Source organism: Pholcus phalangioides, unplaced genomic scaffold, assembly GCF_987345545.1.
Source record: "Pholcus phalangioides strain wild (caught in Gottingen) unplaced genomic scaffold, Ppha-v1.0 ptg000009l_1, whole genome shotgun sequence".
Lineage (NCBI taxonomy): Eukaryota > Metazoa > Arthropoda > Arachnida > Araneae > Pholcidae > Pholcus > Pholcus phalangioides.
In genome coordinates, this window is record NW_028301602.1 from 42,482,220 (window position 1) to 42,507,942 (window position 25,723).

Here is a 25,723-nt window from a genome sequence, read left to right on the forward strand (position 1 = left end):
TTAACGCTGGTGGGGGGAAACCCCCCCCCCCCGTATCTCCGTCCATGACAAAAGGGCGTATCCTATAATAAAAGAGGACGGTTGGTTACCCCATTAAAAACAACTGTCGTTCTTTGTTGTCATCTATTGTGAACATATGAACGTATCGTTGCAAAGGGAGCGTATGCATGCATCCTCATTTCTGAGTTTTAGAATCTGGTAGCCGTAAATTTTTATCATCAAATTATTGTTGTTTTTCAGTATAATTGCGTCATCTATTGTGAGCCACTGAGATATAAGTAAATTTACTTATGAGATATCATACACTGAACTATAGTATATTTACTTATAGCTCAGTGTTGTGAGCAGAGTTTTAAGTAAGTCGATAATTCCCCATACTCACTGCTGCAGTCTCGATCTCGTCAAGTCAAGTCAAGATTGCAGTCAAAGACGTACGCGTCTCGGTTGTAAACATATGACTGCTTCCCCCCATGTATTTAACTACGTAATAAAATGCTTAATAATTAGCTTACTAGTTTTTTAAACTCCCAAACTTTCCTCAAACATGAATTTGTTCAACTTCCCCCGTCACCACTCGGAATTAGTCTTTGATTAATCGAGTCTTTGATTTGTTTTCAAAGATGGATAGTAAACCTGTGGTAACATGTAAGTGATGAAATATTAAATTCTTTAAAAATCTTATTACATATATAGTATGCCATAACTTTTCAAGGAAAACCATTAAGTTTGTTGGAAATTGATATTTTCGTGAAATGGGTAACTTGAAAATTGATTTGAAGCTAAGATTCCATAAGTGGGGTTGCGCCAAATTTGGCGATTATTTTTTGTCGCCAACTGATTACCTTGGTGCTTTAATTGACTCTTTAAAAAATTTTTCATTGGCGACAACAATGTTTTCCAAACATGGGATCCAAATTAATAATGAAAATGTTAGCCGATCGCCCCGTTAAAAAGTCTCTCCGCAGAGAGCTACAGTCCTACAACGGTACACTTCATGCATAGTTAGAAAAACTGATGGCAACACTATACATAACAAACATTACACAGAACCAAACTTCACGGAATGTTCACTAGGCACACACACCACACATTTTAAGATGTACAAATTTGTTAGAAGTTCCGCACGAGATGCATGTCTGGTTTAGTAGTAGATAGATAATGAAACAACATATTATAAAATAAACTACACAGGATATAAATAAAAATATGATCCCAAAATAAAAACTCTGGGCTGTAAATAAACACAGTGACTTTTTTTTAAATAATAGAATGCTCGGTGCATAAAAGTCTCTCAAAATGGTTCAATAAAAACACGATTGCAGAATTAAACCTCTCCCAATAAAAGCTAGTTTAAATTTGTAAAAATGGAAATATGCAGTGTACAACCTGAGAGAGAACGAGATATTCCAACAAGAAAAACTGAATTTAACATACTGGGAAAACAATATATACGATACAACAAGATGAACAAAAAAAAGCTTCAAACTTCTAATGGATTCTTATTTGATTCAAATGTTGCACTCTTCAACAAAAGCTTATTTTACTAGCGACCTCTAGGGGTGGCTTCACCTTCAGACTAGGGCAGTGCAAACCCATAAAAAAGGAAATGACAAACCAAGAAGCCATATTTTTATTTATATCCTGCCAAAATATTAATAGCTGATGGGGAAAAAAGGCTACGTAAGAAAATGGCAGACCAGTAAGAAAAGTGTCAACAAGCTGGACAGAAAATCGCCAAAAATTACTGAGCTGTCTCATGCTTTTATGTTTTGTGGCATCAGTGTTATTGCTGGTATCTTTAAAGTCTTAAATTGTCTCTGATATTATTCATGTTATAGATTCTGGAGATGAAAAGTTGTTTGAAAGCTTGAAGAATCTTCTCACTGAAGGTTTACCTCAAGAATCTGTTGAATGGAGGAGGTATGCGCTTCGTTCCATTCCTTTGATTCAATTGCCTGTTCATAGACTTACTGTTATACAATTGATGCACAGGGCTTGACAAATCCCATGCCCTTGATCACCATGGTGACTAGAAAATTGGCGTTGGTACTTAAAATTTTCTGTCTGAAAACAATGCAAAAATTAGAAGTGAAAGAAAAAAAACATTATTTCTATCATTTTGTCAAAAAGAAAAAAAAAAGCTTCAAACAAATTTTACTGGCACCTAAATTATTTTTTGATCTGTCACGCCCTGCTATGCTTCAATTGAAAGTTTTCCTAATTTCTGATTTTCCTCTCTAAAAGTGCTTTATTCAATAACTAAGGTCCTTTTCCTTAGTATTAGAAATCTTTGCACAAAACCCTTACTTCTTAATTCTGCTTGGTGTTTTTAATCTCTGGCAATTATTTTGCCAAACAGTGTAGCCATTCACTTTGTGGATTGTGAAAATTAGATCTTGGTAGATTGTGACAATTTGAACAAGTACCTTCTCTTTGTTTTTTGTGGATTCTACGTTTTTTTCTTACATTCTTAATATTTCTGTGTAATTTTTTCAAAGATCACATATGAGAAATCCAAAGCCTGTTTATGTGACTGCTAACTTCAGCAAATTCTCAGAGGAGAACCTTGTGAAGGGTGATAAGAGTCTTCTGGGTGAAGCATTTTTTCATACATATTGGACTCAGTGCAATGTAAGTTTCGTAATGAGTTATGCATATTCACAGGTAATTTTAGTTGCTTCAATAGTTTTTAAAAAATATGTTTACTTTTTGTTCTTTTTTCAAGAATAATTGAATGATAATACAATGTATCTCAACTTATGAGTTTAATTCGTTCTTGAAAGTCACTCATGAAAAATTTGAATCAAACTTTCTTATTTAAAGCAATGGAAATTCTATTCAATTTGTTCTACAGTATTAATGCTCCTATGAAAGACAATAGGCATGGTAGAGTGCAGTGCATAACATGCAGAATAAAAGTGGTTCTACGCGCTTAGAAGATAAGTTGAATATGGTAATTACTGGTGACGTTGGCTTATTCATGTTGACCTTACTCCTAACTTCCAAATGGTCTTGTTATTTCAAGTTTCATGTACTGGTACATAAGTAACATTAACTCTCTTTTCTTTTCGGTGAATGGTAAATATACTATAGGTGAGATAATATACTATATGAACCAATAGTGTATTAGGTTATTTTGTGTGCAGAAGCATTTTTAACATGGGTAGCTGTACAAGTGTGCGCTTAGAGGGAGCAATGCTTTTAAGTTATATATTTGCTTTCACATTACTTCCAGCTTTAGCAAATATATTTGTTCTTAACTTAAATTACTTCCAAACCAAAACACCCATAACTTGAGGAATCACTACAAGCAAAAGAAAAAAATTCTTTCCCATGGCTCTATCACAGGTGAAGTGACAATATATATACATTTGCTTCTGACAGAGTGGTAAGGGGAGGCTCTTCAGGTAGCATGGATGGGGGCAGCAAAATTAGGGATAAAAAGTGAAAGATTATTTATAAGCTACTTCAAAACATAATGCAAAATATATATATATTTCTGCTCCATAGTTTGACAGCATGGAGCAGGAGATAAACTTTAATAATGCCCCTTCTGAAAAATGTCCTGGTTCTGCACTAGTTTCAAATGATAAAGTTTCATAAATTATTGAGAGCATGTTTTTTTTTTGTGATATGTGTACACATGCATTTCCCAAGCAAAATATATTTCAATGTTTCTGTGTTTGCAGAAAAGGTTGCATTTGAAATTTAAATCTAATTTGTGATTAAAAAATATCCAATCATTAAATATAATAAATTGAGTGCAAAATCTTCAATCCTATGTGGTTTTTTTCCTAACTAGGATGTGGATGTCTATAAGCAAACAGTGAAAGATGATATAACGGAATGGCTGACAAAGTTGAAAACCAAGAAAGTTTATGACTGGTTGATTGTTGTTGTTGATCATGTTGATCCCAAAAAGGTCAACAAGACGAAGCTACTCCCTCGTACTACTGTTATTGACAAAATTAAAAATGATTTCCCGAGTCAAGGATCTCAGAGGTAATTCTTCCATGTTCGATAGGAAACTAATTCATGAGACAGATTTGCATAGTAAGTGTCTTGTAAAAGCATGTTTCTTTTTTTTTTTCCTTTTTTTTTTGTTTGCTCAAGATAAATGTGATATAAAATCCAGTGAAGATAAGTTTTTTTTTCTTTCCAAGTCATCATTTGCACTAACTAAGAAATATTTTGGTTCATTTTATGACACCAGTCTTGTATGCACATTAGACCAGGACCTGCAGTTCGGAGCTGGTTCTAAGTAACTTTTCCATACCCTAATTAAAATCTGATAATTTTTGTCACACCACTGTCATTTTCTGCACATGAAGGCTAATTAGACCCAGCTCCCCCCCCCCCCGTATAATTTATTTAATATAGTTTATCTAATTGGCAGTATTTGATGTTAGACTTATCCAAAAGTTTGTTTTCTAACCAGGGCCACAACTAGGGGGAGCAGACGGGTCTTGTGCCCCGGGCAGGTGAAAATTTCATTCTGAAAACGTCTCCTTCAACATTACGGGTGGGGGGAGTGTCAAAATGTGTGCTTGCCCTGGGTGACCAAGCATCTAGTTGCGGCCCTGTTTCTAACTTTTTGGTGTGGAACTTCTTCCAGTAGTAATCTTTCTCTGTGGTCATATTATTGCTCCGTTTCTGTTGTACCTCCACTTCAGAAAAGATTCTGACAACGTTGAATCAGCTATTGATCTGTCGACACCTTTAAAATTTTTTTGGTACAATAGATGAGTGTCGTACCATCATTGTCGGAATCTTTTCCTGAAAAGAGGCGCAACAGAAATTGTGACAAGATGATATGTGTTCTGAGTATATGTGTGACCCTAACATATTTATTTTGTCAGAATTGTACTTGTTTTGTGTTCTTTCTCGTGCTACTACTACTACTAAACCCAGACATGCACCTCGTCCATATTCCTTTGCGGAACCTCTAACGAATTGGTACATGCGGGAATGTGCGTGTACGTGTAGTGAAACCTGATGTGAAGTTTGTTTTTGTGTAATGCTTGTTATGTGTAGTGCTGCCATCTTCCACCAGTTTTTCTAACTATGAGTGAAGTGTAATGATTGAATAATTAATCGTTGTAGGCCTGTTGCTCTCTGTGGCGAGACTTTTTAATGGGGAGATCGGCTCGCATTTGCGACTTGAAGTTGGGAACCACAGGAAACCAACTTCAGCCGACCACCACTGCGGTGACGGTGGGGTTTGAACCCGGATCCTCGCGACGCGAGTTCGTCATTATGACCACTCAACCACCGCAGTGGCTCTTTCTCGTGCTGCCATCGGTTTTCCATACTTTGAAGTAAAGATGGGAAATGCTTGAATTTTCGTGTTTTACTAGTATCTGGTTGTAGGTCTGCCTGCTCTCTGCAAATAGACTGTTTTAATAGACCTCTCATTGATGTTACTTCAGCCGACTACTACTGTGTATCAACAGGGTTCAGACCTCAACCAGATGACTGCTACTACTACTAAACCACACATGCACCTCGTCCACGTTCCTCTACAGAACTTCTAATGAATGTTGGAATATGTGTGCACATACATGTTCTGAACCTTTATGTGAAGTTTGTTTCTGTGTAATGCTTGTTAGTGTGTTACTTGCTGTGTAATGTGTAGTGCTGTCATCTGCCATTGGTTTTTCTAACCATGAATGAAACATAATTATTGAATATTACCTTTGTGGGCCTGTTGCTCTCTCCAACAAGATGACTGCAAAATAGACTGCTACTGTTAAGTTCCTCTCCATTATAGTACATCAACCTCTTAGCCAAAATATATTTGGAAAAAAAGTTTAATGCTGCTATTCAGAATCCACAATAAACTGTAGGTCCTAGTCTAATTAATGTCTTAAAAGCAGAAAATGATCATGGTAAACTAGAAACTAAAATTCATGTTATCAGCCTTGAGCTATCTTGCCCTAATTACTACAATTAAAATGCTGACTTGAATTACACGATGTTGGTGTACTAATTTATGATTACCCGTTCTTGGTGTTATTGAATGTTGAAGGCAAATCTTAGTTTGTTTATCAAAAGTCGCTAAAAAGGATTTTTTTATTGTACTTTTACAGATGCATATCATTACTGGATCCTTTCCGGAGCGATGCTCGAGCTGCAGAATCATGGCAACTTGTTTTGCAAAGAGTCAGAAAGCTTATCTTGCAAGCCTATAGCCGACAGCTCAGTCAATTTGAGGAGCATATGAGGACTCAGAGAGAACGACGGAATGAGCCTGGTTGGAACTTCCAAGACTTTTTCTTTCTTCAGGAGGAGCTGGCTTTTGTCCTGGAAATGCTTGGTTTATATGATGAGGCTCTCGTTCAGTATGATGAGCTTGATGCACTCTTCACCCAGTTTGTTATAAATTCAAATGCAGGTAGTAAGTCTGCTTCATGTTTTGAAATGATTTTTTGTTTGTGACAATTGATAAATGAGTATGCATGTTCACAGTCAAGTTTCTGAGCTTTCTTATGCTTTGGATATATTTAGGTTAATTTCTATATAAATTTCAGACAAAACATTGTACATTACTTTATATACTTTATTTGATTAAGTTAACTAAGTTATATACCTAGCTTGTTCGATGCAAAAGAAATCACAATACAGTGTAAAAATAACTTTTGGACATTACATTTTTGTCTTCGAAAAATTTTAAGTTAAATGTTTTTTTATGGATAAGTTTCTTGTTTTGTTTTTTTTTAGGATTATAATTGTTATATATTTCATTTTTCTAGATATGCCAGATTGGCTTACAAAGTATTCACATTGTTGTGATTTGTGGTCAGGAATATGTCTTCTGCGGGACAAGACATCTGCTCTGCGTGAAGTATTGCAAAAAGGGGAAGCTTGCCTTCTCGACTTGAGAAACTATCTATTTTCTCGCCAGTGCGCTCTGTTGTTACTGTTATGCCGCCCATGGGAAGTTGCTCAGAGGTCTTTGCCATTTTTACACAACTGTATTAGTGAGTTGCGAATCATGGAGGTGAGATGATTCTATGATTTATATTTTCTCAATGCAATCACTAGTTAGTATAATAAATAGAACAAAAACTCAAGAAATTTACAGTTTTGGTATGTGCTAAGGTGATCAAACCTCTTGGTTACAACTTTAAGGAGTAATAGAACACACTTAAACACTTTTTTCCATAGAATAGATTGTCAAATGTGAAATTTTGAGGCATAAAGGTAATAATGACATAGGAATGGCACGATTCTGGTGACAAGGTATCATGTTTTTTATTTTTATTGTCTCGTTAAACATTGCTTTTGAGATGTTCCTACAAATGAAAGTCACAACAGAATAGATTGGGAAATCATGGGTGAGGGGAAAACAAAGAACTTACTATGCTCTGTACACTGGCCCATAAGTATAGTCTCTAAGTAGTTCAGCATTTCATAGTGAAAATGGACTGGCTTTTCATCATGCTGGAACTGTGTGTGTGTCCTTGTAAGGTTGGGGAAACTCTTGTAACAAATTTGAAAGATGAATATGATGCTTTCTTCTGGTGAATAGCTGTTTTTTTTTTCTTATGACTTATAATCATCATTAAGTAAATTGCACGAATTCTTTTGTTTAATGTAGATATCTATGCCACAAGGTTCTGTTGCATGTTGGGTCTTTCTGAGCTGCCTAGAAGTATTACAAACATGCGAGAAATTCAGCGATACTTCTCAGATCAAAGCATATTCTTTGTATACCGCAGGACTCTGGGCATATGCACGGGAAAAGGTGAGCTAGATATCATTACAATAAGAAAAATTACAACAGAAAATTCTCTATCTAAACCAATTAGTTTAAAATGGTTTGTTGCACAGTCAAGTCTAAAATAGTTTAGTGAATTTGATAGCTTTACCTTCATCTTCACTGTATTTTAAAATGTGAAACAAATTAATAACGTTTTAATGAATAGCATTGGATAATTGAATGATCTATATCATACTAAACTAAATGATTGATTTAACAACAATAAATTTACCAGTAATTTCCATTACCTTTAATGTCTCTTCAAAGGGAAAAAAATACATATAAACTCTGGTTGCTGTGCCTAATAATGGCATATACACTGATATACATTACATCAGTTGTTCCCAAAGTGGGGGTCGTAACCCCTTGGGGGGGGGTCACGTTAATGAGCTAGAGGGATCGTGAGAGATTCTCCAAAATGAAAACATCCAAACAAGAAATTTATTTTCATTTTTTGCAATGCAATGTAAGTAAAAATATGTCAAAACTAAAAAAATGTTAAAACTCAATTGAGCACTACTTACTGTAGAAAATACTTCTTACCGTATCATATAATGCAATTTTATCAAATTCTACAGGTAGCCTACAATAATCAATAGATCATATTTATACAGGGCAGGGGGATTCAGAAAGAATCAATTGATTTTGAAATATTTTTACATACAGTAGAATCTTGATTAGCCGTGGGTTGATTAAACAGGAAACAGAATAACCATGCTACAGAAATTTCATGCTCGGCTCTTTTCTATCCAAGTTGTTGCTGGTTTTTTTTTTATTGGTTATGTTAAGATTTTGTGATGAAAACATTTCCATTTCATAGAACTGGATCTCTTCATTCTTTTACATAATTCTCCCCCCCCCCCCCCCGCCATTCTCAAACGACAGCCCCCGTATGTACACATAACAAATTAACATTGTCTTGGGGTGATCGACACTTGAAGATTTACAGTCAATTACAGGAAAAAAATGTTGAGAAGTTTGTATTACTTTTTTTTGCAACTGAAAGATAAGGAACAAGAATGATGTAACTTCGGATGTGGTCACGTGGCTTCTTGGCTCATTGAGCACTATCCCTTGTTTGTGTCATTCTCATAGTACATTTTATAATAACTGTGAGACATGGCTGACAGGAAAATGATAATTGTGTTTTTTAGTTATCTGTGATCACCTTCCCCAACATTAGCCTGGATAATCTAGGCTCTACTGTATTTCTGCCATCAATGAAACCCAGTATATTAGTAGTGTGGCTATCATTCAATGAGTGTAACTTTTATTTGATTTTCTCACAGAGATAATATGACAGTGGATAGTCATTTTAAACAAGTAAAATACATAAATACTTTTTTATCCAATTTTGTTACTTTAAATATTTTTTTACTCCTGGTGGTTTATATCCTTGTTCACCTTTTCCACCATTAGCCCGGATAATCAAGGTTCACTGTAATTTTAAAAATTAAAAATTAAATATTAAAAATTAGTATGTGAATGTCTAGGGGGAAATGTCTTCATTTTAGATTATGAACAACTATACTAGTGTGTCGTTTATGAAGCTCTTTTGATGAAGAAGTGAAGTCACATTGAAAATATTGGGAGGGCTCAAAAATATTGAGAAGAAAAAGGGAGGAGGGTTAAAATTATTTTAGAGATTACACAGAGTACTCACTATAATAGAAAAATTTTCTGTAGTTGTAGAATAATTTTGTATAATGTAGCAAGGGTGGCTGTGTCATAATCATGAAAATGTTATGAATATTCAAAATAATATAACAAATCAACTAAAATTATTATTCTTGCAAAAGGAACCCAAAAATATTTTTGCACTGGGTCTTGCATTTGGTAATGGTGACCCTGAGTTTGGTTATCAAGTTATCCACTTTGCATCATTACAATGTGCAAGATACTCATTCTGTCCTAAGTTGGGGCTCTGTTGATGGAACCGGCCATAGGATGGGGGCTAAAAAAAATGTGGGTAGTTTGAAATTTCATTACAAAACAGTTCTGCCAACTAGATTGATTTCATCTATCATAGATTATGGAAATAGAAGCTCATTCATTAACAAAAAAAAAAATTAAGTATGTCCTGGAAAACGGAACATGTGGTCACTGAATATGACAGTATGGGGGAGAGGTTGACGTTAAAATTCTTGTCAAAAGGGACTTGTGCTCCAAAAAATTTGAAAACCACTGCCTACATAAAATACCCCCTCCTTCACAAACAGGCTGAATTTTTGACTGACCTTTCAGCCAAGTTTTGGGACAAGATCCCTTTATATTTTATTAAATTAATTTTCTTTCAAATTTATGGTTTGAGTAGTTAAAGAAAAAGATTTCTTTGTGGGCACCTCTGGGCTATATCCCTGACAGCTCCTCCTTGATGGGGGGGGGGGGCAGGAATATATATACATGAATTTCATGAAAGTTGTACATTTTATCAAGTTAAGTTGATGAATGCATAGATACTTACAAATTCGAACTTTTAAATATGAGTAATAAAATCTAAATATTTACTTTGTGATTTGTATTTATTTTACTAAACTTAGCTTCATGAGCTTGGTTTATTGTGTGGTTTGATGCCTGATCAGGAATCAACATCGGAACACTTGCATTTAGTTGTCAGCCTGCTTTCTGGCATGGGCGAGGATCCTTATCCAGGTTAGTGTATATTTTTTCAATAAATTTTAAATATGCTAATGTAGTATATCTAGTTTTTATCAAAATAATAATAAAAAAATGTTATGCATGGTTTTCGAAAATCTAATGTTGGAGCTCTATTGCTAGATGTGATATTTTTGACACTCTGAATGGATAAAATGATCTGCGACATACGTCACAGAACAATCAGTGCTACTACAGAACAATCTGGAAGACTTTTAAGAAAATACTATTATGGGAACTTTTACTACAACTACTACTAAATCACACATGCACCTCATCCACATTCCTCTGTGGAATTTCTAATGAATTGGTGCATGTTGGAACCTGCTTATGTGTTATGAACCTAACATGAAGTTTGTTACTGTACGTAATGCTTGTTATGAGTAGTGCTGCTTTCTGGCATCAATTTTTCTAACTATAATTGAATGATTGTACCATTGTAGGCTTGTTGCTCTCTATGGCAAGACATTTTAAAGGAAAGAGATCAGCTCACATTTGTGCCTCAAAGTTGAGAACCACAGAAAACCAACTTCGTCCAGCCACAACTGCGATGATGATGGTGGGGTTCAAACCTGGGTCCTTGTGATGAGAGTCTGTCACTATGACCACTCGACTTTTACTGCAGAACATTTCCAGTCAGCCAAGGGCTCATTGCAGAGCAATGCAAAACGTTCTGCTTTGGGGCCAAAATCTATAAAACTGATTCATTTTTAATTATTCTTTGAAAAAATATAATTTCATTTCTGATGAACAAAACATTTTTTGTTTTTAAAATGATTGACACAAGCTTTGATATATAGATTTATGTAGTATTGTATATTATTTGTATATGCACTTACATGCAGAGAGAAATATTTACGGGGGGGGGGGGGCAGGCTGTAGCCCAGGGCAGCTAGTTTGGATGGACAGCAAGTAGCAAGTTTGGGGAATGGGTGGTCTATAAAATAGTGACTAGAATGGGAAGACAGCAGCAAAATTTGTACAATCCACATGCTCAATATACATGCAATAGACATATTTCTAAATGCTGCTTTAATTTGTTACAAACATATTTTATATTTTGTGAATTGCAATTTGTTTTGAAGAATTTCAAGTATGCATTATTCTCTTAAATGGGCTGCATATTTGTTTTAATATTGCATATTTTTTTTGAACATGCACTCATCAACTCACTGTCTAAAAAAATAAAACATGAAAAATAATCTAAATTTTTAGCTAGACTTTTTTCCCCCCTGTCTTTGTGTCTAATATTTGCAGTTGAAAATGATTGTTACACTGCATTCAAAATTATTCTTATTGCTTTGTGTGACATAACTTTTTTTATTATTATTTGTAGAAACAGGTACTCCCAGCCCTCATGGAAAGTTAAGAGAAGCGTTGTCGTCTAAGGAATCATTCCTCAAACATTATATGGTACGTCCATATTTTTTAATACAGTAAAACCCTTCATACTCAGTCACCCCTCTTTTATGGCCAAATTCACCCTTATATAACAAAACTATACATTTCAAACCCCTTATTAATGGTCACCCCTCTTTTATGGACAAATTTTTTTGTTCTGTCAGTGTTTTAAATTTATTAAACATTTAAATTTTACACTCTTTTAGAAACATTTACAGAAGCACCATAGAAATCTTTGGGAGGAGTTATTGAAACGTTTATTCAACATGCACAATTTATATTTTGTTCCGATACGAGAATTAGCACAGCTATGGTGTTTTCTGGAGAACTGGGAAAGAGACCATAAATATGAAAACTGCAAATATAAAATCTGTTAATACTGAGGGCCGACTGTATACATAAACAATACAGAATTGAATTTTTATGATAATTCTAAGCATTTGACAATTTTTTCCTGAATGACATTTATATTATACTTTAGTTATATGCTGTAAGTTTTAGTCCAGTTAATTTCATAATGAAGTTATAGAATAGAATCATTGTTTTTTAAAATAAATATCTCAGATATGTCATGCAAGATCAAAATTTTGTAAAAATTGTGATTAATAAACTCAGTTTGTACTTTGAAGTTTGATGTAGATTCACATTAATGTTTTGAACATGCAGTATATTAAAAATGTTATGTAGCACTGTAGCACATGTTGCTAAATTGATTTACTTTTATGCAAATTTTTTTAGCATACTTCAGAAAATCATTGTAAAATTCAAATATTGCAATGAGTGTAAAACTGAATTTTTTTTTCTTTTTGCAGGAGTTATCAGAATTAACTATGGGAACATTCAAACATAACAGGCGAATCAGGACTGCTCGATTAATTGGTAGAGACTTGGCTCAGTTGTATATGTGAGTGCAACATCAGATTTACTACAGATAACTAAACCCGTTAATGATCAGGAATGTCCAAATAGAAGAGATTCATTCCAGCTCTCTCTGTTTTCTTTACTTCTTTTCTCATCATCAAACTCTTCTTTCTCTCATCAAAGCTTCATTGTAATTCTATGTACAAAAGTTATTTTTCCCTCCTCATTCACCTCAGTACTTTTTTCCCTCTTATCATGTTTTGTATCACTAGTGCTTTTGTTATTCAAAAAGCAATTTTTTTTCTATGTTCCTGCTTACTGGTTCCCTCTCCATGTATAATGTATCTTTCTACTATATACATTATAAAAGAAGGAAAGAGAAATTGCACATATAGGGAAAGTGATAGAGAGTGAGAGCAAAAGAGAAATATACTGCATTAATCTTTTCCCCCTTCTATTTCTAACATGCGAACAAGGGAACCGGTGAAGGGGGTTGAGACTACATGTGAATAACACGAGGTATTTCCTGTTGTTAGCAGTTGTCATTTACTTTCACTTACATATTTAAGTTGTACATTTTCACAATGCTAACCTTTTGCACTACAAACTTTTTCAATAGTTTAATACTAATGCATGTGCAAATAATATTTTTTTCTTCATAGTTAAATCTAATTTAAAAAATCTCTAAGTGCTTCTGTTTTTTTAAAGCTGATACTGATCTTATAATATAAAATTCTGTGCCCCTACATAGGAAGCTGAAACAACCACAAAAGGCAGCAGTGTTCTTGGTAGACTTGTTGAAAACATATCGTGAAGAAAACTGGGAATCTCTTATGGTCCAAACACAGAAAGATCTCTTTGAGTGCTACCAGCAGATGGATGATACTGTAAAATACCTAAAAACATGCATCAGACTTGCAGCAACACTTTCACTTTCTAATGAAGAAAGAGGGCACTATTTCCAGGAAGTCATCAAGAACAGTACAAAACTAGGAGCAGGTATTACTTTAGTCAGATAATTGTATACTCAAGGTCAATAATAAATTGTATGAGTACATTCAATGTATGCATTTTGAAAAACAGTTCTTAATATATTTTAGTATTGTCAGAGAATGGGCAAATCAGATTTTTTTGGCAGTTTTGCTACAGATTGAAGGAAAATATAATATTTGAATATATGGGGGGGGGGGGTGAAATTTCAAGCTATCTCAAATTTTGATTTGCAGTGTCTTACTTTTTCACAATCACATGGACATCACAGTGCACTGATGTTCATTCGGTCAGGTGACTTGTGACATTAGAAGGTGCAGTGTAGCATGTCAAAGAAAGTTTTTTGCAGTATCCAGAAAAAGCATTATGCAAATAGTCACAAGGAACAAGCCAAAAACGTTAAACTGTTAAGATATTCATACATATAAAGGAACAAATAGTAATTTACATTCCGATTTCTTCCTTAATAATATTCCATTGTCATTGTTATTATTTGAAAATCTGATTGAAATTTTTTTCTCTTTAGATATTTTACACCTTACTGTAGAAAAAGTGTTTATTATTGAAGGTGCTAATATAATATCCTCAGATACACCTATCGTCAGTAGTTCTGATCTTAAAATATCACTGAGTATATTCAGCTGTGTACCTGAAGAAATCATATGCCGTTATGTTAAAGTTATGCTGAAGCATGAAGCTGTACCATCTTCAGACAAGCTCAAATTGCGATCGCCTCAAGTATTTGTTTCGCCAAAGCGTGGTACAGCAGCTGCTCACAGTCCTCTCTCTCCCATGCTGTCTGGTGGTTTAGGCATCCCATCTAGGGAAGAGCTTCCTCCGAGAGTTCTTTCACAGCCCCAGTTAGTTGTTCATTCATATCATCATTTGGATGGGACTCTGATGTATGGATTGATATGCAAAAATAATCATCAACTTGTGAGGAGAAGAGACAGTCAGAACTTTCATAAAGAGAAAGAGATCTCTGATGAGGAGATGGTAGTGACTTGCAAAACTGCTAGCACCAAGCTTTCTCCTGGTAGCAATAGTATAATCATTCCAATGAAGGTAAGTTAGTTGTGTCTGTTAGTGCAAACAACGAAATGAGAAATCTTTGATCTCGATTATGTCTTCAAGTTTTGAATTAAATTGTATTTATTACACAAATTTACACACTCACTTTTACAATTTTATTTGCTATATACTTATAATTTGCATACTTGTGAGCATTTTATAATTTTATAGTATGGTAGAATCTTCCATATTCGAAACACATGTAACTATTTATGCTCGCTCATAAAATTATTTCAGATGTTATTAAAGGTATATATGAAAAAAGTGGGTTTTGCATGATTTCAATGACCTAAAAAATGACGCAAATAATTATTAAGTTTTTGTAAATTTTTATATTGTTTTGTCTGTTATTAGCTTTTAGTCCTATCCTCTAGTTTAGCACTTGTACAGTTCTGCTGAGACATTTACTCATTTATTTAAAATGGGTCTAGACCTCCCGTCCCCCCATTTTGGATATGAAAGGTTCTATTGTAATGTATGAAATGTGCTTGTTAGTTTACAGTGAAACTCTTATGTTAAGATGCTCAAGGGACAGAAGAAAAGTATTGTTTTACAAGGAATATATTTACACTGTGGGAAGTGTGCTGGGGCCAAAGAATGATATCATTATACAGGTCACTGATGGGAAAGCTACGATCCATGTAGAGATTCCAGCCCACAGCAGACAATACAGACAAGATTTAAAATAATAGTATATAGTATTTTTGAGTCCTTTTTGAATATTATAATAAATTACATTGACCCACAATTTTTTTTTTTTTTTTTGGCCTACTTCAAATCACTGCTATAGGCTATTATCATTATAAAGAGCATCATTATATGTGGCTTTCACTGTTTTGGCCTTTTTAAATGATCTAGTACTTATAAGGTTAGCTGCCCGCAAGCAGCCTGGATTGAATTCCAAAAAAACCTCCAGGAGAGAGAGATTGGATTAGAATTCCAATTTATTAGGTTTGACTTTGAATCCCAATTTACATTGTGAATGCTTACTTATACTATGTAAGAAAAGTGAATGTAGAAAAAAAAAAGTATTTAAAAAAAATTCAGGGTGGATGAGATGTCTTGGACACATTTTGAAAATTAATAACAAATCACCCAATTGACATAAAAAGGTGTGCTTTGTACTTGAATACTTATCATAGCCTAGAATTTTTTTTAATAAGTCATTGTAAAAAAAATGTTCAAAATTCACTCACAATTGGTTCTGTAAAACGAAAAGCTCAACATAACACATAAAATGCAACACAAACAGTGAATAATTAATGTTTATGACAATTTGCATTACACAAAACTACCACATTTTAATATCAGCACCTTTTTTTAAGCTTGGGCCACATTATTATGCGATGCAAATTATCGTAAATATTAATTATGCACTGTTTGTGTTATGGCAAGTTTTTCATTCTATAGCACCACCTGTAAGTAAAACTTGTTTTTATTTTAAATTTATCAAAACAACTCTAGGCCATGATCAGTATTTTAGTGCAAACTGCACTTTTTTTATGTAAATTGGTTGATTTGTTATTGATTTTTTTACATATATCCATGACTTCTCATTGACCCTGTATATAAAATAAATAAAAATAATGGGGAAAAAAATGTGTAAAAGAATAGTTTGATCTTATTTATAAAAATATTTGAAATCGATTTTTGATCAAAATAGGTATCAGCCTAAAAAAATCACCCCCTGATTTTTGTACTTGATATGTTGTTATTGGTATAAATTATCCAATTAACCTAAAAAATAGCTATTTGATTTGAATTTATCACATTGCTCAGTGTTTTTTTTTCCTATAAATGACAATTTTTTTTGTTTCAATTTATAATACACACTGTTTTCAAAAGTATTATCTGATCACATGAAAGAAAAACTTACCAGTTTATCTATTTATCTAAATATTATCCATAATATCCATAAGTAATGTATATAAATTTGTAATGTTTTTCTCAAAGGCATCTGATCCTGGCTTATATACTTTCACTCGAATGTGGATGGAATGGGGAAATGTGCATTTTACCCTCAATCATTTGCCAACTCCATTTTCTTTCATTGTTGTGGAAGAACCACCATCAATAACTCTCAAGTGTGAAAAAAGTGAGCATGAAAAATAATTCCACAGAGCAAAAAAGATGTTTTCAAAGTTGTTTTATATATATATATATATATATATATATATCTAAATTTTAATTTTCTTATTAAGTTTTGCAATTTTTAATTCAATATTAATACACTGAAATTCATTATACTGTGGAAGTTTGATGTTTTGAGCGCTAAACTGTACATACTTATGTCATATCACATTTAACTTATAATGCAGAGGAGACCCTGTTATACACAGGTATCTCTAGATACCTGCTGCATAACAGTGTGTTTAATAAATTTGTTGATATTTTTTTTTTCTTGTAGAAAGTTTTCAAAACCCTTCTCATATTTTTTCCAGGTGAACTTCTTGCTGGTATAGAGCAGGAACTGGTGCTCTCAGTATTCAGTGGGAGTAAGAATATATCTGCTGGAACATCTGTTTCTATCAAAGTGCCAGATGGTCTAAAAGTGAAAGTAAATAAGTTTTTATAACTGTTCGTGCTATTTCGCCATTTATGGTGGGTAACTTGTATTGCTCTGATAGTTGATAATTTTTGTTTTGAATAAGATTTTTGAAATATCTGAACTACATATTACTCAACAGTTGAGTTAGGTTAGTAAAAAAAGTTAACCCTTTCACAAGACTGATTTTTTCCTTTACTGGGACATACAATATAAATACTTATATTATATATTATACTTATATACAATACTTATATATTAGTATTGAAAGGGTTAAGCGGCATCAACAAGATATCTCGCCTTCTGAAAAAGCTTCTTATTTTAGCATTGACAAACCCAGATATTTTGTAAAGTTGATTTTTCAATGGAACATTTTTTTTGACACCTTTTAGTTTGCACCTGCTGAAAATGGGAAGAAAGCCTACTTCAATAAAAAAAGATATAGTATTTTCAAGGGGGTTTAATGATTTCTGCTTTGCAGCTTAAAGGTTTAAAGTTTAGCATTTGCTTGTATTTAGCCATTAATAAGTCTTTGAGAGGATAAAATATGAAATTTAATAGGTAGTACTATGAACAAACTCATCTACAAATTATAATTATTTTAATATATATATATATAATTGTTATAATAGTTATGCAATCATATTGCAATATAGCCCATGTTATGTGCTGTCAAAATTTTAATCTTGCCCTGAAGTAATTTTGAAAAAAAAAAATTTCAGTTTTAATAATTTTTTTTTTGGAGGGGGGGGGGAAGGATATTAAACTTTGCAAAGGAAAATGCATAGAGTCTAAAACATTTCTTTATATCAGCTGAACTTTTTATTTGACCTCTCATTAAAAAAGTGAAATTTTTATTGCAGTTAAATTGTGAACCAATCATAGTTTTTTTTAGATGTTTTTGAGCAAGTTCAAGTGTTGAACATGCAATCTATTCATAAACGGAATTCCATAAATAGCTGAAACTTTAAAATTTTTAGACTATTTGTTTATGGTCTTACATTTTTCACTGTTTCCATCTGCTGATACGATACTCAGAAGTGATATCACTCTGCTGTCGACTTAAGGATACAGGAGATAGATTACCTATATTTCCTTAAATCAGTAGCAGAGTGAAAGCATGGTTGCTTATTAGCAATATATAAAACCATTGATGAAAATGTAAGACCATAGCCAAACAGCCAGGAAAGTTTTACCTGTTAATATGTGTAATATTTTTATAATATAAAAAATTTAAATTTGTTGATATTCATTTTCATTCATTGGATATATACAGGCTTTTGGAAATGAAAATGACTGGTCTGACTCGGTTGATGTTTGCCTCCCTGACATAAAGCCATTCCAAACTCATACTGCAACACTGAATGCAATTTCAGAATTTGCTCCTCAAAAAAATGCAAATACAATAGAACATAGAGCCCTTATGCAGCTGTCACTATCCCCTACATTGTATCATGCCTACCTACATTTTTTGCCACCATTTCTTTTAACTCACAAGCTTCATACGTGTGGTGTTAGGTAATTTATTCATTTTTTTGTGTTTTTTTTATAATAATCGCTTTCTGTGAACTATATTTATTTTTTAAAATTTAAAAATTAAAAATTAAAAAAAAATCAAATATTTCCATACACAAACTTAGTTTTTTTATGTGGGCCTATCTTATTGATTTTTCACTGAAAAGTTTCATTTAGTTCATAATTTTAATCATTATTTATTATACTTGCATTATTGCTGTAAAATTTTTAGCACAGTAATCTTCTCCCTATTATCTTATGTAAAGCTATATAATTCCTTGTTTTAATTGAACCACATTTCCACTTTCATATTACAGTAAAATATTCATATAAAGATAATCTTGCATAAAATTATATTATTCTTTAGTCAGGGAGATTATACATAGCCATAATTTACATTAAATTTGATTCCATAGTTATAAATTATTTACACTTATAATTTTCTTCAATCTCTTAGAGATCATCATATAGAAATTTCACTTTATCGCATACAGTAATGAAGTCACACATTTTTGTTAAAAATTTGTTATTTAAGGAATGCATACTTGGAAAATAGTTTCATCATAATTTGCTGCTTTGTTTAATTTCTTTTAAACAGGAAATACATTCATGTTGTTGCTCATGGTATGACTCCCAAGTCTTTCACATTCAAAAACTCGAAAATGCAAATCATGGATAGAAATGACATCGGCTTGAAGCAATTGAATTCCACACTTGAATTGGTGAGTAATTTATTCAAAGGTGTGAAAATTAGAATAAATGCAGCAAAGCGTCTATAATGATACTCAAGGGACTAGAGAAGTGTATCGTTATAAATGGAATATTATTACTATGAAAAGTACATTGGGACCAGAGAGTATTATCATTATATTCATATATATATCATATAATGCTAATACTCTGTGGTCCAGTGATTATATCATTGAACAGGATATTGTCTCATAGGATTTTCACTTTTACTAATGATACCGTTTCTGTCCAATTTATTTTCTTATTCATTTTAATGGAACTGTGAAGTTTCAGAAACCTTTTTTTCCTTCAAAAGAGGTTTCATTAAAGCTGATATGTGTGAGATTGATTTTGTGTAACCAGCCTAAGCTGTTTTTTTTCAAATGATCACCAAAGCTTATTGGTATTATGAAAGTGGTTTTTATGTGAGAAACATATATTTACTCAGTATACACCGAAGTTGATATATCATTTCAGAATTTAAATTAAAATCAATATTGTAGCTATTTTTTCAAACACACTTGTATGGCATTAGACTGGGGTTCTGGAATTCAAAAATATGCACTGAATCTATATAACGATATCTGTCTTTATTCCAGGCTCACTTCCCCCATAGTATTAATGTTTCATTAAAAATGATAAATTCTGTTTTAAAATAATTTTCTCTGATTCCTGAATATCTTTATATGTAAGGTGTTTCACCATACTTCCAAGTAATGTCGACACTTGATATATTTTTAGCCCATCAAGCCTTTGAAAACATATCATTATCACATTTTGTTCAAGTTATCCTGGTCTTTCTGCTATTTTACTATTGTTCTTTCACAGTTCTTGCTCTTAGGTCTTTCAATTTTTTATCTGAATTTACCATTATGTGTTTCCATTTTGAGTATCATGGTAGTCAATAATAATATGTTTGATTTTTTTCCATGAATTTCATTATTAGTCAGTCTTTGTTATTGACATCAGTATGATGTGATAAAGAATCAGTTTTTCCCTTTCATTATTCTAATTTAAATGCAAAATAAAATCGGGTCTTTTTAAATAATTTTTTATCTGTTTACATGTATTCTAACCATTTCTTCAACTTCTAGTCTGTGAGTGCTGAACAGACTGCTAGCTTCCTATGGGAAATAATGCATGAAGATGCAGAAGATGACATGAAGTTGCCAAGCAAGTTTTTATTTGTTACATCATATGAACTGAGAAATCATGAGGAACCGAGTGTTGCTCATCCATACCGCTATGAATTTAGGCTAGGCCAGTATGAGGTATGAAGCTATGTATTCAACAATTAATATAGTGGTGAAGTTTAGTCAATTTTTCTTTATATCATAGCTACCAATTCATATGTGTACACATATAAAACACACGTGACAATGACATTCACAATCACATTGTAATTTTTCCATTGGATAGGGTTGAACAATCTCTGTACAAAATAGGACGATTCTGTGTCTTTTATTTTGGTTATTGTGTTGCTTAAACACATAAAGAAGTTTGAATGAAAATTAATTCAGGTTTTTAATGTTCTCATAATAGAGTTTTCAATAAAAAAATATTGAAAATTGCTTGTCTTTAGTACTTGCATTTTTAAACTTAAATGCTTATTTGTTTTTTTCTTTTTCATTTTGTCATAGATATTTTTCCCTGTTCAAATTTTATGGGTTTCACAACTTTTCAGAACAACTACCATAATTTTGTGTCGTATGCAGTTGGATTCGCTTATAATGGGGAACTTTTTTCCAGCAAAAATACTAGTTATATAGGTAATAGCAAAAATACCTTTGAACTTCACTACTTCACGGCTTTCCCTTTCAAGGGGGGTCCACTTCATCAAAAAGGTTTGAAACACTGTTGCACAGTACAAATATACACACTTTCAAAATGAACAAAGCATAAATGTATAAAACATAGGCTAAACTCTTGCAAAAATTATTTAAACTTATTTTACTGTTCATTGATAAATGATTACACAAATGCGAAAAGGTGATATTGTAATTCATTAATGTATTATTATTTTTAAACTAGGCTGGATAGTCAAGTCTACTGTAACTACATTATATACGATTTGTATGCCATGGGTAGAGGGCACTATGTCATATAAAGGGGATTTTACAGGAGAGCTAGTGTAATGAAAGTACAAAAAATTAATAGTGTCATTCCAATATTGTTAAAAATGGATGTAGTGCCCTGTACCTCTGGTATACAGAGATACACTGGCTGATGTGTGAAATTAAATCATGTAAGACTTTTACAAATTTTATATTTTAAAGTACTGCTAGGAGAAAGTGCTCATATTTGACGACTGTCTTCAGTATTATGTACAATGTTGTATTTCAGCTGAATTTTTAATTTTTTTCAGACATTGTATGCTGTTCGAGCGAGAGTTGAGCCTGTGAAAGGATCTGAATTTTGCAGAGCTGGCATCATGTGTTACATGCATATCGGTATTAACCAAATTACTCGTTCATTGCATACTTCATTGATGTATGAAGTTATAGCTGATCAAGAAATGTGGGCAGTGTGCGGCATGACTGCTGGTGAGTTTACTTCTTTTGTTTTGAATGCTGATTATTTCATCTTAATCACATTAAAAGTTTAATTTAAAAAATTTATCAGTGACTGCTCCTAAACTCACGAATGAATGGTAAATAAATTGAGATTCTCAAACTTGTTATTGGACAATATGCTCAACTGATTAGTAGTGTGCTAATCAACATGAATACAAGCCAGTATCTCATTTAAAAATGTCTCGCCACAGAAAGCAGGCAGACTTATATACGCTGACATAACATGAAAATCCAAGCATTTACCATCTTTACTTCAAAATGTGAAAGACAGATGGCAGCTCCAGCAAGAACATGAACAAGCATAATTCTAACAACATAAATACATTAGGGCCATGCATGCATTCAGAACACACATTCCGGCATGTACCAATTTGTTAGAAATTCCAGTAGCGGAGTGGAATGTGTATGAGGTGTATGTACGGTTAAGTAGTAGTGTGCTAATCTCAACCTTTCACTCTAATAGCAGCTTTATATATTGGTAGTGATTAAATAAGTTGTATATAGTATGCAACTTAAATGGTGTAGATACTTGTAGATGGTATTTTGCTCTGCATGTGTGCGTGTGATTTCATCAGCACCAGTCGCCAATGCTTTACAGCAATGGTTCTCAATGTATGCATTGCAGCTCCTAGGGGTATTGGCAACCTTTGTCAGAGGCATTGCAGGGAACTGTTTTTATTGATGTGTTCTGAAATGGTTCTTTGTTAGGTTATTCTGAGGAGCTGAGGATAGATGTTGACTGAGGCAATTAATGATTAAATGAATGAGGAGCCACAGATGGCAAAAGTTTGAGAACCACCTCAAACTTTGGAACCACAGAAAACCAACTTCAGCAACCACCACTGTGGTGATGGTGGGGGTTCGAACTTGGGTTTTCACATTGCGAATACATAACTATGATTACTCGACCACCACAGCGGTTTGTAAGATAACTGCATTTATTTGAAAAGAAGGTGCTGTATTTAATGAGCATCAAAGATATCAACTTAACACATCAATATATTCTGAGCTTATTAAGGACCAGGAGTGGAAAATCATAGTGAGATGCATTCAAGTGCCCTCAAAACTTTTGCATAGTCATCAGTTGTCTATACAATGCAAGTCTGTCATAAAAGTTGCTTTGTAAGGTTTATCTCCACATATACACTCTCCCATAAGCATGTTGCATTGTACTGCATCATACTAATTGGTTTTTATATTAGTATGTTTTTGAAATGGATATAAAGCAAGGGGATCTTGTGGCAGGGCCATCTTAAGAGCATCAAGGCCCCTGGGCAAAGTGATATTTTTGTGGCCCTACCTGGCTAGAAATGCTTATCCTTACCAATTTACATGCTTACTCTTGAAAAATTGTAACCAGATTGCATTTTTATGAGGGCCGTGGGCCATGCCGGGTAGGCCCATGTGTTAAGATGGTGCTGGATCTTGATCTTTTTGTAATTTTATTAATAGTATAATTTTTGTATTGATAAAAAATAAGAATGTATTAAAAATGTTAAAGCCCCTATTTCAAGTGTTTTTATTTGGTTGCTATGATGGATTTTACCCCATTTTTTTAATGAAACATTTTTATGTTCTGCGAAATAGTAATTAGTGAATGACTTTTTTTTCCTTTTATTTTTCATACTATAAAGTTTTCTGTTTGTAGGAGTTGTGAATATTGACAACAGCGGAAGGCATAATGTGATACTAGAGGTAATGCCTCTTATTGGGGGTTTTTTGCCTCTTCCTTCAGTTTGTTTATCCAAGTACATACCAGCTGAATCTCACAAACCAGGACTCAGAGGTACTGTGCGCTTTGAATACATTTACAGTCAAACTCTGCTATGTATTAAACTGAGCAACCCAAGGGAAACCTCTCCCTAGATATAACAAGCAAAAATTTTTTAATCCTGTTTCATTGGAGTGTTCTATTATTAGAGATCTGTCACGAGTGCTAGTGTTGTCAAGAAATATTTCATCTTTTTTTTTTTTTTTTTTTTTTTGCAATTAGGAAGATTTAAATCTCTAATTTAATCAGATAAACAACTTTTTTGTCTTTTGTCTCCACTTTCATTCACTATAACTGTAGAATATTCATTTCTTTTTTTTGCCAATTGGGAGTTTTTCAAGACAAATTGGCTGAAGGATTTGAAAAGAGAAGTTTCAAAACTTTTACACCCTCACTCCAAAATCTATTGATGTAAAAGGATTCTATATTGATCAGGAGGTTTGTTATATATTATACAAGAAAATTATTATTTGACCATAAAAGAGCGGGTGACTACATCTAAAGAGGTGTCCGTTAAGAGAGATTTTACTATATTTGAATACGTAAGTACTAGGCAGGTTTTTATTTGGATAGTTTTCGCGTAGTTCAAAAAAATGTATTTTAACAGCCTTAAAATCAATCTTAAATGCGTTATCATACCAAACTAGGGCATAACTGGTACCATAACAGATCAAATATAGCAAAGTAAGTTTTTGGTTCTTTCAAGTTATAATTACTAAATTTCTCACTATGGATATCTGAATATACGATGTGAAAAAAATTAATTGAAATACGCTCTAAGGCCGGGGATTACACTATAAAAGTTTAATAGAAGATTTTTACAAAACTTTTGAAACAATCACCAATAAGCCTATTGGTTACATTCGCTTGAATCTAACCAATACGCTTTTTGGTTGAATTTTTAAAGTTTTATAAGAAAAGTTTTCTAAAACTTTTATAGTGTAATGCCTGCCTGATACCCATACTCCAGTGTTTCTCAAAGTGTGCATCACTGCTCCAAGAAACATTGCCCACCTTTGTCAGGGCATCACGGTGAGCTGGAGATATTCATTCGTGTGGCCATTTATGCTTCGAAATGGTTGTTATATAAGCAAAAATATCTATCAAACTATTCTGGGGAGACATAAATGAATCATGAATTGGGCGAGGTAGCCACGAGTGACAAAAGTATGATAACCACTGCCACACTTTTATATCAATTAAGAACTTACAATAGAGTTTATGCAATTTCGTTGGTAATGCATAGGTTTTTTTTTTCTTGTTTAGATGTAAATCCATTGAAAGACGGTGCTACATACAGTGTTGCTAGATTGGAGCCATTTGATCCTGGTCAAGTTTATAATTGGAGTCGTGCTATGCAAGTACATGTTCTTCCAGGAGCTAGTGCTGCTGCTATCAATGAAAACCTTTCCTAGTCACAGAGAAATATTTGCAGTTTGATTAACGTTACTCTTCCCCCAGCCTTCTTCCCCTGTTTTTGTATAAATATTTGAATTGTATGAATAAATGTTTGTTAGTTTCATAAAAAGTTTCACTGTTGAATTTTAAAGAGCTCAGTTTTTAATGTGAAATCATGTTTTCTATAATATTTTCAGTTGATTATTGCTTGAAACCGGAATCCGTTGATAATGGATTCCACCATCAGTCGTTCCGACCCATGCTACAGAATGATACAAGTGTTTGAACACTTGTAGCAAACAGCTCAATGGCACTAGCTCATGGCACACTAGCTCAAATGGCACTTGGAATGTTTTCCTGGGAAATATTTAGTTGTTAACCTTCAAAGAGATGTTATGTTTCATGCTGAATACGTGTGCTATTAAAAAAATTTATAATTTCATGTTAAATAA

General features: G+C 33.1%; 1 protein-coding gene across 2 annotated transcripts; it reads left to right on the forward strand.

Annotated features, from left to right (window-relative positions):
- The first annotated feature begins 420 nt into the window (after positions 1 to 420).
- SIDL (SIDL trafficking protein particle complex subunit 10) lies at positions 421 to 25,396 on the forward strand. 2 transcript variants are annotated; one of them, XM_089236240.1, is made up of 20 exons: positions 421 to 645; positions 1,839 to 1,920; positions 2,499 to 2,631; positions 3,803 to 4,002; positions 6,090 to 6,397; positions 6,753 to 7,000; positions 7,601 to 7,747; positions 10,303 to 10,414; positions 11,754 to 11,830; positions 12,631 to 12,722; positions 13,431 to 13,678; positions 14,196 to 14,734; positions 16,694 to 16,835; positions 17,182 to 17,297; positions 18,562 to 18,803; positions 19,399 to 19,522; positions 20,624 to 20,800; positions 21,895 to 22,072; positions 23,751 to 23,888; positions 25,140 to 25,396. In XM_089236240.1, the coding sequence occupies exons 1-20, from the start codon at positions 621 to 623 to the stop codon at positions 25,286 to 25,288; spliced, it is 3,477 nt and encodes a 1,158-aa protein (XP_089092366.1). In that variant the 5' UTR covers positions 421 to 620; the 3' UTR covers positions 25,289 to 25,396. The 2 variants fall into 2 exon arrangements, with proteins under 2 accessions (XP_089092366.1, XP_089092368.1); XM_089236242.1 differs by having other exon boundaries at positions 6,090 to 6,394.
- The last annotated feature ends 327 nt before the right edge of the window (positions 25,397 to 25,723 follow it).